The 14,065-nt window shown below is 49.9% G+C and overlaps 1 protein-coding gene across 1 annotated transcript; it reads left to right on the top strand.

The window, feature by feature from the left end:
- The first annotated feature begins 636 nt into the window (after positions 1-636).
- On the top strand, positions 637-10,759 carry EXOSC2 (exosome component 2). Its single transcript, XM_059143117.1, has 9 exons — positions 637-793; positions 2,524-2,625; positions 4,472-4,517; positions 4,945-5,034; positions 6,055-6,120; positions 6,601-6,669; positions 7,966-8,142; positions 8,950-9,078; positions 10,231-10,759. Exons 1-9 carry the CDS (start codon positions 672-674, stop codon positions 10,309-10,311), a joined length of 882 nt encoding a protein of 293 aa, XP_058999100.1. The 5' UTR covers positions 637-671; the 3' UTR covers positions 10,312-10,759.
- The last annotated feature ends 3,306 nt before the right edge of the window (positions 10,760-14,065 follow it).

The following is a 14,065-nucleotide window of genomic DNA, read 5'->3' as shown; positions in this document are numbered from 1 at the left end:
TATAAGCCCGTATCTTTGTATTAGGTGTGCACCTACTCTCCCTACAAAACAGGGATGCTTTGCAAGGTTTGCATATTTTCTTAGGGAGTTTTCTTTTTAAGTTAGAGTGAATCAGCTCATTCAGAAGAAGTTGTTAAGAAAGAACAGAATCAGCATCTGGAACACTGTCTGGGGGTAGAGGTGGCTGTTTGGTGCCGAACCAGCACTCACGAGGAGCAGTAAAGTAGAATACTGGGGCTACTAGGAACAGTATGAATAGGGCCTCTTTTTTCTTTCCAACTGTATTTTCTGTAGATCCCACCTACCAAAGAATCACTTTTTAGCAAATTAGAGTTGGAAGGAGACTCACAGGCCCAATTCTCAATGATCTCTAACTCTGACAAACCATACATGGGCTGATGATTACTAAATCAAACGCCATGCAACCTGAGATTTCATAATTCCACAGGTGCAGCCTTGCCAATAGTAAAAATGGTAACTTGGCTTCCTCACTCCCTTCGTGTTAGCCAAATGGTTGCCAATAGTCAACATGGCCGCCAGACTGTGAGTTCCCATTGGCGGCTGCTCTGAGGCCCGCCTTGCCCCGCCCCTCCGTGCGACGGCTGGGAACTGCAAAGACGGAAGTCGCGGTTCCCGGCCGGACTGCGCTTGCGCTTTTCTTTGGCGCCAAGATGGCGATGGAGATGAGGCTTCCCGTGGCTCGGAAGCCTCTTAGCGAGAGCGTGGGCCGCGATACTAAAAAACATCTGGTGGTTCCGGGGGACACAATCACCACGGACACGGGATTCATGCGGTACGTGGGGACTTGGGGACGCGGGATCCCAAAGGGCGCCTGCTGGGCTGTCTGCACGTGGCCTCTGTTCCCTTGCATCCAAGTACCGGCGGACGCAGGGCACAGCTGATCATCTGAGCTCCCTTGTTTCCGAGTCCTCCGGCTTTTCACTCAATGCACTTTGTCCCCGTCTGCGTTTGCCTCGGTCCTTGGAAATCCCTCTCTCCTAACCTCCGGTGTCAAAGACTCCTGGGTTCTCTGCCCGAGGCCCTGATCTCTGAGCCTTCCTCCCCTTCGTTAGAGACCTGCAAAACTGGGGAGGGTTAGGCTCAGGGGCCTCTTCTAGTTTTCAGAGGAGGGGACTGTGGGCATTCCTGACTCGGCCTCTTCTCTAGGCGACATCTCTTAGCCAGGTGCTCGGTTTTGAAATCAGTAATTGTTTGGGCTCAGGGCATATACAGTAGCTTGTGCTACACGCACCCAAGTCCACATTTTGAATCTGAAGGCAGTACACTTTATGTGCAGTTAAGAGAGTAGGCTCTTGAGCCAGAGAGTTGGGATTTCAGCCCTGTGCCATCACATATTACAAGTTGTATTTCCTCTCCGAGGTCAGTTTCCTTATCTGTAAGATCGTGATAATAACAGTAACTCTTTGGTAGGGAAGTGAGAATTAAATGAGGAAATAATTAAGAAAACAAACGGGGCGCCTGAGTGGCTCACTCTGTTAAGCGTCTGACTCCTGATTTTTAGCTCAGGTGTGATCTCAGGGTTCTGAGATCCAGCCCCTGTAAACCTCACCCCGCAGGCTTCACGCTGGGCTTGGAGCCTCCTTGGGATTTTCTCCCTCCCTCTCTGCCTCTCCCCCTCTTCTTTCTTTCTCTTTAAAAAAAAAAAAAAGAAGAAGAAGAAGAAGAAAAGAAGCAAAACTCACCATTACATAACTATCATAGATAAACACTAGTGGTATTTCAGCCTTTTGGTGGTTGGGGGGTACAGCACTTATAATATTGCTCTTTAACTTTTTAGTTTGAGGTTATTGGATCCTAAGGAGTCTTAAGTGTCAGTCCTTCATGAATTCAGCATGTATTTGTGTTATGGGTGGTTGAAGTACAACTGCGGTCAAAGTAGGGAAATGTATGTCACGGGGTTTGCATATCACCAGAGAGAGACAGATAATAAACAATAAGCACAACAAGCAAGTTGGTATGTTTGGTGATAAATTCGGTGCGGAAAATGCAAAGTTAAGCAGGGTAAGTGGAATGGGGTTGGGAATATGGTGGGGGTGGTGGCAGCAGGTGGGCGACCATTTTAAATGGGGTAATCAAGGTACGCCCGGTGGAGAACGTGACATTTGAGTAGACTTGAGTAAGACAAGGGCAGATGTCTCTGCAGCTCTCTTAAACAGTGTTCAGGGCACAGAAAGAAGCCAGACTTTAAAGCAGGAGGAGCCTGTTAGGAATACATGGTGTGTGTGTGTGTGTGTGTGTGTGTGTGTGTGTGTTCTAAGACTTTATTTGACAGAGAGAGAGACACAGTGAGAGGGAACACAAGCAGAGGGAGTTGGAGAGGGGGAAGCAGGCTCCCCGCTGGGCAAAGAGCCGGATGCCCTGGGACCCTGGCATCATGACCTAAGCTGAAGGCAGATGCTTAACGACTGAGCCACCCAGGCACCCCAGGAGTACATGGTTCTTGAAGGGAGAGGTCATCTCAAGAGTCACTCTTGTATCCCTTGTACCCTACTCTCAAAACAGGGGCCATGGAACTTACATGGGGGAAGAGAAGCTCATTGCATCCGTGGCCGGCTCCGTGGAGAGGGTAAACAAGTTGATCTGTGTGAAAGCTTTGAAAACCAGGTGAGAACAAAAGGTGTGTATTCTTTCTTGTGGTCATTCATGTTATACGGCCAGGAACATTCCCCACCGCACCCCCGACCCGCACCAGCTTTATCATCCAGTAGGTCTGCGGTTTTGAACATGACAATAGAAGGGGTATAGGTGACTACAGGCAAGTGTGGGCTACTAAAGCTTCCTCGCACTACTCGACCTCTCCACACCTTGGTTACCTTCCCTGCAAAATGAGTATGAAAGCATGATCCATCTTGTAGGATTTTCGTGAGAATTCATGGAAACGGGATGGAAAGTACTCAGCACAGGGCCCACTGCCTAGAAGCGCTCAATAAAGGTTAGCGGAAAGGAAGCCGATGGGGCTGGAACAGAGTGAGCAAGGGGGAGTGGAGGAGCAGCCTGCCTGGATAGTGCTGTGTCTTCCACTTTAATGTAGTCTAGGATGCCCCTGGAAGGGGTGGAGCAGAAGAGGGACATGGTGTTACTTCTGTCTTAATAAAATCACTCTGGCTGCTGGGAGAGATTGAAGGGGAAGGGGGGCAGCCTTAGGGAGACGATTAATGGACGGTTTCCGTTATCTGAAGTCATGGTGGCTGGGACGAGCAGTAGGAGTGGGGAGTAATGGCTGATTCTGCAGACATTCTGTGTTCTAAGTTTTTTGGTTTTTTTGTTTTGCTTTTCACACAAGGGTGTTGGATTTTGTATTCTTTGGGATTTCCCATATATAGGACCTTGTCTGTGAATGGAGATAGCTTTCACTTCTTCGTTTCCCAATTTGGATGCCTTTTTTTTTTTTTTTTTTTTTTTTTAAGATTTTATTTATTTATTTGACAGAGAGATCACAAGCAGGCAGAGAGGCAGGCAGAGAGAGAGAGGAGGAAGCAGGCTCCCCGCTGAGCAGAGAGCCCGATGCGGGGCTCGATCCCAGGACCCCGAGACCATGACCCAAGCCGAAGGCAGCAGCTTAACCACTGAGCCACACAGGCGCCCCTTGGATGCCTTTTATTTCTGTATATTTCGAAGGTAGAGCCAGTAGGATCAGCTGCTGGTCTTGTCCTGGAGTGAGAGAGAAATCTAGTGTTCTTCCAAGGCCTCCCGGGACTTCTGGCTTGAGCAGCTGGAGGAACGGTGTTGCTGTTTACTGAGCCCTGCCGGCTGGGAGAGGACCAGTTTGTGATGGGGGCTGGGGAGGGGGCTATTGGAAAGCTTCGCTTTAGGTTGGTGACATTTGGAACTACCTATTAGTCATGTAAATAGAGATGCTGGGCAACAGCTGACCAGAGTTTAGAACTCGGGGGAATGGCATAGTCACTGGTCTTTAAAATCATTAGGTTGGATGAGCTCAGCAAGAGGAGAGTGAGGGCCGACAGAGTAGAGGTCCGCGGCTGGAGCCTTCAGCGTGGCACACGTCTTCATTAGAACTGGGATAAGGACTAGCACTGGGGCTGGAGTTGAGCACCTGTGGGTGGAGGGGACTGAGTGGACTGGTTTGGGTGAGGTCCTGTCTCAGTCTCCTCCTCTTCCTTTGCTGATGAAGAAGCCATCTGTGTTCCAGAGCCCACCAGGAGATATTCCGTGCTTAACAGTGTCATGTAATTGACAAAATAGGAATTTCAGGCTTAACGAACTACTGGGAATAAATGTCCAAGAATAGTTAATGGAGACTTTATACATGTAGGAGTGTTTCAAGTTACCAGTTTCTGGAAATCAGTCAGAACAGCATAGTTAGGGGAGAGTGCCGGACTTCAGCATGGTGCCTAATCCAGGCCCTAATCCTGTGGAACTGAAATCTCCAGTGGTGCTTAGTCTTGTGATAAGGTCTGTTCACTGATGGATGACCTGTTTTATCTTCCAGATACAATGGTGAAGTAGGAGACATTGTGGTGGGGAGAATCACAGAGGTAAAGTCGGTATCAAGTTGGTATTTACAAAGTAGAAGCAAGCTGGTGATTGAATGAATGGGATAGTCATTCTATCTGTAGTTATGCAAGTGGGGCATTCATTATATTTGACTCTTATGGCCCCCCCCCCCTTTAAAAGATTTTATTTTTTTTATTTGAGAGAGAGTGCACAAGTAGGGTGGGGGAGGGGCAGAAGGAGAGGGAGAAGCACACTCCCTGCTGAGCACAGAGCCCCATGGGGCTCTATCCCAGGACCCTGGGATCATGACCTGAGCTGAAGGCAGAGGCTTAACTAACTGAGCCACCCAGGTGCGCCTCTGTGCCCTTTGATAGAGACAGTTGGCTTGTTGTATTGGGGGTTATGGGTTGCTGATGATGTGAGCTCTTGCCCCTGGAGTCTGTGTCCAACTGTAGACTTTCTCTGTAGGTTCAACAGAAGAGGTGGAAGGTGGAGACCAACTCGAGGTTGGATTCAGTCTTGCTTCTGTCATCCATGAACCTTCCTGGAGGAGAGCTGGTGAGGGTCTGCAGGCCAGTACTGTAGAGTATGCTAGAGAAGGCTCTGGGGTCCACTGCTCCACTAGAGAACTCTGCTTGGTGCCGAGGTTGCCTTTTTTTTTTTTTACCCTTTTTTACCCTTGTCTGTCTGTAGTGAGGTTTGCTGCCTAGATGTACACATGGGCTTTTCACTTAGCCCAGGCCTCCCCACATAAGTGGCAGTTGGTATGTGGTAGGATCTGGAACGGCGGTGGGGAGTGACCCCAAAAGAGAGTTGGAAGACAAGCTCTCAGTTTCCTGGTGCTCATCTTCCTTGTCTGGGTGTATCTGTTTTGCAGGGAAGGTGTCCCTTGAAAAGTTGTGTTTAGGTTAGCTTTTTGTCAGTTGAATGGCATTTGGTCATCCCAGACAACTGCAGGGCCTAAGGGGCGGCCTTCTGTAAAATGCCTTGGTTTATCGTCAGTTCAGCATGCCTGTACAGAGAGGCTCAGTGCTCAGTTCTCTGGAGAATGCGAGATAAAGGAGGCCCGACTGAGTTCCTGACAGAGCGTACAGATTAGCAGGGGAAGGGAGATAACTGATCTGAGTCCCTGGCAGTCGGAGAATGAACAAGCGTGTGACTGTACAGAAAGAGGAGTGATTTCGCCGGGAGATGCTTGTAGGAAAGGGGCGTTAGAGTGGATCCCTGAAGAATGGGTGGAATTTCACAGGGCGTTCTGGATCCCGGGAAATGTGTGAGTAAAGATAGGGTCAGGCCGCCGGTAATCTGACTCTGTGGCTGCCTGGGGAGCTGCCGTGGACAGTGAGTGGAGAAAGGGAGGCTGGGCACGATTGGGAGGGGTTTCAGCACGTAAGGAGTTGGAATACTGTCCGGAGAGAGGAGGGAGGGGGGAGCTGTGGGAAGGCCTGTAAGAGGGAAAGTGGTGGTGATCGCTCTGGTGTCCTGCTTACCTACTCTAGTGTCGGAATACTGTGGCTGGTTCCAGAGATCTTCCTGCAGGATCTGACTTAAGTCACGTCATCGCTTTGTGTATTTCAGAGAAGAAGATCTGCAGAAGATGAGCTGGCCATGAGAGGTTTCTTGCAGGAAGGGGATCTCATCAGTGTATCCTGCACCTTGGATAATAGCATCTCTGTGCTTTATACGGAGCTGGGAAATGGGGCTTTGATCAGATCCCTCCGCCTGGACACGTAGTCCTGGCGGGGATCTGGATCCTAGATCAAGTGTCACGGGCTCTGCTGCAGCCTTCCTCCCCCTCCTTAACCCAACCGAACCCCCCAGCTCCTGTTCAGGCCTGCTGCCTCGGTCATTTCATCAGGTTTATCCCTTATGGTGGCCCGTGCTTCAAGCTAGACTCAGATTTTCATAACCAGGCTAGCTTTTGTGCAGGGAGTAGAAAAGGTGTTGTTCATACAAGAGATTCATGAGAACCAGTGGGGAGAGGTTAGGTCGCGGTGGTGTCCTCGGGGTCTAAGGCTGCAGGTGGGAGCACTGGGGATGGGAGGAGAGGCTGGAGAGGCGGGAGCGGGGCCCCGGGGAAGGCAGGTGCCGAGAGAGGGTTTGCTCCTTTAGCGCTTTGGCCAGGCGGAGGTGCAGGCGGTGTTCTCAGATGGAGCGGTGTCGCTGCACACGAGGAGTCTGAAGTACGGCAAAGTAAGGTGGTCTCTTGCTGTTCCTGGATACTGACTGAGCCCTCAGTCCATTTCTGAAATCCCCACTGCTCTCTGGAATTCAGCCCTAAAGAGCCCGGGAAGTTAAGCATGACAGGCTGGCGTCCTGCAAAGCGGCAGGTTCACACGGTCATGGCTTAGTGGCACGGTCATGGACGACAGCTCCGGTTCTCTTACTATTGAGGAGACTGGTGTGGCAGAAGAGCTCCCATGCCCTGCGGCCCTGTGGCCCCGCTGGCTCAGCTCGCTCCGGGGGGCCACGGCCTTGTGCTAGGGCCAGGAGCAAAGGGAGGTCATATTGAAACCCGATGGCCTTGGCTCAAGACAAATGTCCAGTCAAATAAAGTGGGTGTCTTTACTAGGAAAGATTGGTTCGCCACTTGGGCCTTTAAATGAACGGTCACTGGTTTTTTTGTATGAAGTTCTATTGAGGCTCTTACTGTTTTAACGATAGCATACTTTTTTTCTCTTCTAAAGATTCACTTTATTTGAGCAAGAGAGAGCACAGGTGAGCAAGGGGAGGGGTTGAGGGAGAGAAGCGGACTCCCTGCTGAGCGGGGTGCCCACATGGGGCTCCATCTCGCAAACCCAAGCTCACAACCTGAGCCAAAACCAAGAGCCAGGGGCCTAACCAACTGAGCCGTCCCAGTGCCCTACGCCAACATACTTTCTACAACAGATTATGACTTGCCAGTCTTTTGGCTAGGGGAAACTTTTTGTTTTCTGAGTGGCACGGAAGCCTCTTCCCTTGTGGAGCGGCTCTGGTCAGCCATGCTCATGCCTTCTGGGGCCTGGCTACTGCAGACCCTCCCTCCGCGGGATGGGGACTCGGTGTTGCCCTTCCCCCCACCAGGGATGGATTTGCACCCAGCCCTCAGCCGCTCCCCTTGCCCAGCAGCATACATCCCCCGGGCGAGGTGGGTGGCTGGGATCCAGGTGGAACAGAATGCACCGGCCCACAAGAGGCTCAGGCGCATGTCCTCACTCAGCCCAGCTTGCCTGACTGCCAGCGCACCAGCCCCAGATTCAGATACCATGATAAGAATGGCAGGAGGATGAGAGGGGTATGGAGAGTCACCTGCTCCTGGGGCGTGTCAACCTCTGCATCCACAAATGTCCTCGGGGCGTAGTTACCCTGTGTGTATGCACAGGTGACTGCAGTTGTTAACGGGAGTGGCCGTGACTCCGCCAGAGCAAGGATGGGTATTCTGTTGGGTCTGCGTTTTACGCCCTTTACTCATGACTCTCCAGTGACTTCGTTCGTGCTGTGTTACTTTAGCTCGGCCAGGGGGTGTTGGTCCAGGTTTCTCCATCCCTGGTCAAGCGGCAGAAGACTCACTTCCATGACTTGCCCTGTGGGGCCTCCGTGATTCTGGGGAACAATGGCTTCATCTGGATCTACCCAACGCCGGAGCACAAAGAAGAGGGCGCGGGGGGCTTCGCTGCCGACCTGGAGGTGCGTAAACACCGTTGCTGCTGTTGCGGCGAGTGGCGCTCGGTCTCCGCTGTACTTCTGGGCCGGGTGGAGCTGGCTCTTAACATTTAAAATTTTTTTTTATTTTTTAAAGTTATATTTATTTATTTGCTAGCGCACACAAGCAGGGGCGGGAGGGGGAGAGAGGGAGAGGCAGAGCCCAGCTTGGGGCTCCATCTCACAGCCCTGAGATTATGACGTGGGCCGAAACCCGTCGGACACCTAACCGACTGATCCGCCCCCAGGCGCCCTAGGAGCTGCCTGGTTTTAAACCGTGTGATTGCTGGGCGCCTGGGTGGCTCAGTGGGTTAAGCCGCTGCCTTCGGCTCAGGTCATGATCTCAGGGTCCTGGGATCGAGTCCCACGTTGGGCTCTCTGCTCAGCAGGAAGCCTGCTTCCTCCTCTCTCTCTGCCTGCCTCTCTGCCTACTTGTGATCTCTCTCTGTCAAATAAGTAAATAAAAAAAAAATCTTTAACAAAAAAAACAACAAAAAAAACCCGTGTGATTGCTGCAGACTGAGGGAGTTCGAGTCTCCACTGAGGCGTCTTTACGAACATCGTCTTGCCTTCTCCTTGCGATGAAGTGGAACTGGGGTGCTCTCTGGTCACTGGGACGGCACGTTGCGGGTCCCCGCAGCTGAAGCACCCTCCTTTCTGCCGTCCCTCGCAGTCAGCGGTTGATTGTTTTGGAGTCTCGGAGTCATAGGTCGAAGTTACAAATGATTTCTGTGCTTTGCCATGACTCTTCGCTGACCTTGGTTCTGTGTTTCCCTCTGTCTCCGCGGGTAGCCCGTCTCCCTCGCCGACCGAGAGGTGATCTCCCGGCTCCGGAACTGCATCGTCTTGCTGGTCACCCAGAGGGTGATGCTGTATGACACCAGCATCTTGTACTGCTACGAGGCGTCCCTTCCGCACCAGGTACTCGCTCCAGCCGTGCCTCCCCTTTTCCTCATCTGTCTGTAGGACGAGTGTCCACTGCTCCAGCGTCTCCTGAGGGATCGCAAGTGTGTCTCCCAGTACCTTCACCGTGTGCGGGGGTGGAAACAGATCTGCCTACGGCCCTGTCTAGTGTCGGTAGATCTTTCCCCAAGATATTTGGGATAGCCTCGGTGTCTCGTGTCAGTGCAAGGGTTTACGGGGGGGATGGAGGTGCTGGGAGGACTACCTTAGGACAGCAATTCTCTGGACTTCATCTCCCATCCCAAATTTTAGCTTTATCTTTTTAGCGAATCCCAAGAACCGAATCCTGGTGGTTCATTAAGCTGCTTCTAGCAGAACATATCTTGCGATACTTAGCCTCCAGTAAAGGAAGAGGTGCCTGCATGGCTCAGTTGGTTGAGCTGCCAGTCTTGATTTCGGCTCAGATCGTGATCTCGGGGTCATGGGATTGAGCCCCACGTCGGGCTCCGCACTCAGTGCAGTCTGCTTGGGATTCTCTCTCCCTCCCTCTCTCTGCCCTTTCTCCTGCTCATGTGTTCTCTCTCACTCTTTAAAATGAACGAATCTTAGGGGCACCTGGGTGGGTCAGTCAGTTAAGCATCTGCCTTCGGCTCGGGTCATGGAGACAGAGCCCTGCATCGGGCTCCCTGCTCAGTGGGGAGCCTGCTTCTCCCTCTACCTCTGCCTGCTGGTCCCTTTGCTTGTGCGCATGCTCGCTCACTCTCTCTCTGTCAAATAAGTAAAATCTTCATTTTTTTTTAAGATTTTAGTTATTTATTTGACAGAGATGCAGCGAGAGAGGGAACCAGCAGGAGAAGCAGGAGAGGGAGAAGCAGGCTTCCCGCCCAGCATGGAGCCCCATGTGGGACTCAATCCCAGGACCCTGGGATCATGACCTGAGCTGAAGGCAGATGCTTAATGACTGAGCCACCCAGGCGCCCCTAATAAATAAAATCTTTAAAAATAAATTAATAAATAAGAATAAATTTTTAAAAAATGAAAGGAATATGGAAGGTTTATAGTAACCATGCTTGGTTTCTGCGTTTGGATGTCTGCTTATGGTCGGTTTCTTTTCTGAACAGATACACCTTTTTCTTTTCTTCTTTTTTTTTTTTTTCTTTTCTTCTTTAGATCAAAGACCTCTTAAAGCCAGAAATAATGGAGGAAGTAGTTATGGAAACGCGCCAGAGGCTTTTAGAACAGGAGGGGTGAGGAGAGACATCTGAAGGACAGTATGGTGTGCACCTGACCCGAGCAGTTCTTGAAAGTGAAGAATCCGATTTGTGGTCCCTGTGTGGCTCCGTGGAGAACTGTGACACTCACCATCTGACCTACATCAGGCTACGTCCAGCCCCAAAGACTTGCTTTCTCCTGATCTAGGGCAGAGCCTGGGGAAGTGCTGCTGGCCCCTTGGGTTGCCTGCAGAGTCGGGCAGTACGGGTATGCAGGCCTTTATTTTTTTATTTTCTTAATTATTACTATCTTTTTTTTTTTTTAAGCTTCAAGCCTTTACAAGCACACAGTGTTTCAGCCAAGTGGACTCCTATTCTGGAATAATATGGAGAATCTTTTTCTTCTATTCACCATCAGTTGGTGAATCACCATCACAAGCTACAGTGCCCCCATGAAATGGTCCTTATAAAAAACACAGCCTCCCTGACCCGCAAACTGTTTTGGCCTCTGTTCCCACTCCTGCGGCGCAAGTAGGACACTGAAGAATATAGTAGTAACTTTTTTTTCGAGAGAGAGAGAGCACACGCGCGCGAGTAAGCGCACATGCTTGTGCTGGAGCAGGGATCTTCAGCAGGCTCCACGCCCACGGTAGAGCCAACGCAGGGCTCTGTCTCCTGACCGGGAGACTGGGATCTGAGCTGAAACCCAGAGCCGGAGCTTAACCGACGGAGCCACCCAGGTGTCTGTATAGTTAATAACATTAACCCAGCGGTCACATGGAAGAATAAAGTCAACCAAGCAGCCTTTGCTTGCTTAGAATGTTGCTTCTAGTGATACATGCGAGTATACATCCATCAGGCTGCTGTAATCTGTCCCGTTTCTAAGGGGTGATTTGTCAGAAGCTGAATTATCAGTAATAGAGTGAGTGTTCAGGGTGCTCTGAGGAACGGGAAAACAGGAAGAGAAATGCAGATGGGAACAGAAAAGCTGTCTTCCTCGTGTGATTGAAGTAGTAATGCATTAACTTTGGAATAATTCAGAGTTAAAAACAGGAGGTTGACGTTCTCACTGAGGAATGCTAGGATTCCCATGCATTGGCTTTCCTAATGACTAGAAACGGTACTCTCAGGATTGGGAAAACATTTTTTTAAAGGCAGGCTATGAAGTGCTGTCTTATTTCACAATATGTGAATATTTTTTCTATATTTATAAATGTGGTATTAACATCACTGTTTCTGTCCCCATGCCCTGTGTAATACTTGGGAGTGTAGCAGGTATAAAACCTGACAGAGGACTTTAAACTGCCCTCTGGGTCATCCAGTGAAGTGTAAGCCTAGCATAGTTTCAGTGGTTGCAACTTTGAACCCTGCATTTGACACTTTTGAAATACAGCTCGGCTCTTTATTACTGGTATATTTCTTGTCTTTATAACATCACTCGAGAGCTATCATTTTAGACAGCTGAATATTCCATAGGCTGCGGTGCAACTGTAGATTGGCTCCCTTGGCGTATTTTTGAGAGCACATGCTGGGCTGTATACCTCTTAAGAGCAGGGAAGGAGAGGTGGGAAGTCTCCGATTTGGTTTAGTTTTGACTGGGATCATTTGTGAGCTCTCTGAAAGTTTGTTCTCGCTTGGTCTGGTCTCCCAAGCTGCCAGCCTGTGCTGTTCATTCAGTATATCCGGAATGGCAATTTACCTGCCAATAGGAATGATGATACCAAGAATGGTCTGAAAGCACCTCTTGGGGATGATCTACTCTTCGTGGCCCACTAGGGGGCGTGCTTGCCGAGTGTTAATTCCAGTGGGCGTTTCAAAAAGGAGTAAGGGGAAATTTTTACACGGTACTGAATCCAAGTAGCAACTTGTGATTGCTTTGCTTTATAAAACTGAGGACAAAATTAGACAGAACTGAGAATATGTGAACTTAAAGGGATTTATTCAACATCTAGCTACGTTGATATCTGGCATTTGCTGGGCTCTGCATTTTAGTTTTTTAAGTCCTCAAGTGTCATTCTACAGTGCTATGCAGGAAGTTAAAGAGTATAGTGCATCTCTAGAAAATGCTGCAATCTAGGCTTGGGATTCACCAATCAGACATTGGTGAATGGAAAGTGGAGATTGGGGATACACCTTTAGATCAGGTCCAGGTGGCCTCTCCGTTGTCCCCTAAAGCATCATCTCAGCTGGAGAAGATAAAACAAGATCTCATTTGATAGTGAGCAGATAGGACCTCCACTTAGAAATGAAAGAAACAAAGAAAGCGGTATAAAGAAAGTGACTTGGTTAAGCTCCTACTGAGCTTGACTATGAGTCAGGAATAGACGTAGGCATTAGGTATAAAGCAACCCTTTAGAGAATGGGTTGGACCGATGGTGAAAGAACGTGGGTCCAGAAATTCTATTTCCAGCATTGAGACTGGTTCTCGATGGATGATGGCCGGGAAATGATTAGAGCATGAATAGAAATGCAACAACATCTCTAAGAAGAAAAATCAGGACAAGATCATGGCTGAGCAAAGGGAACCAGGGTGTCCGATGCTTGAAGAATGAAGTAGCATTTATATCAAGTCAGGACTAAGTTCGCCGGCCAGGTTCTTTCACCAGAGGGCAAAGCTAAACCAACTCACACTTGAATTTGTAAGTTTGAGTTCTAAATTTGGGAACAAGTTCTCAAACGTGTCACATTCAGTGTGTCCCATGACCATTCTCAAAGCTGCTATCTACAAAATGACTACCATTTCCCCACCCAGCGGAAATACTCATAAAATATGTAACAATACAGTAACTGGGTTACAACACCTATAATGTGACTGTAGTTTTCCCTGAATAGCAACTTCTGAAAAATCAGGTGGCCAACGTGGCCAACAGTTGCACAGTGCAGTGGGAAAAGCATGGGCTTTGCAGCAAAGTCGATCCGGGCTCAAACGGTGATTTGGTCACATGCTAACTAGGCAAGTGACCTTGAGTAAGTCACGTCTCTGAACCTTTAGCTGTGTAATAGGGAATAGAGGGGCCTGCGTGCTTTTTGCAGATCTCAAGTGTGTATTTGCCGTTGTCTGGATCATTGGTTAGGCCCGCTAACCCAGCAATCTGCATTTTCTCGCCTAAGAGGGTGTTCTCACGCGCATACATGTGTATCTGTGAAATGAGGTCGTTTCATCTTAAAGGCTCTTTCTAGGCAGACATCTATGCCTGCGCCAGGCTTTGCCTGCGAGAGGTGCTTTACACACGCTGTTTCTTTAATGAGTGAGCTTCGGGATAACCCAGAGAAACAATGAATTCGAGAGCAATATGTCGGATGCTTCCCAGTCATTTATTTTTCGCTAGTTCTAATATTCACGCTTCTTGAGGAAAAGGTGAAAATTTGGGGAAGGAGGATAAGGCACCCAATACCTTGGTTTCCAGGAACGAGCCAAATTTTCTTCCCTAAGGAGGCTTAAGGAAGTAATCCAACTCCAGTTCCGAGACAATCCGATCCGCAGTTTTCCCCTTGCTTTGGCTCCTCGCCGGTGTCGCTCCCCGCGCAGGAGAGACATTGGCCAGCCCTACGCGAGACCGGCGAGAGTCCACCGGCTCCCTGGAGGGCGGGACCGAAGCTCAGGAGCCGGGAGCAGAGGGCAAGAAATCTCGAGGGCGCGCGTGCAGGGGCGGGCGCCGGGGGACTACAACTCCCGGCACACCCTGCGGCTTGCGCCGAATGCGGTTGGCTGGGAACTCCGGCCTCACTGCCCTCACTGGCCAATGGGACGCAGGAGAGAGACCTGACCCGGATTCTCAGAGGCCAATGGCCGT

This window comes from Mustela lutreola, chromosome 12, assembly GCF_030435805.1.
Source record: "Mustela lutreola isolate mMusLut2 chromosome 12, mMusLut2.pri, whole genome shotgun sequence".
Classification (NCBI taxonomy): Eukaryota; Metazoa; Chordata; class Mammalia; order Carnivora; family Mustelidae; genus Mustela; species Mustela lutreola.
This window is presented reverse-complemented; position numbering and strand designations above follow the sequence as displayed.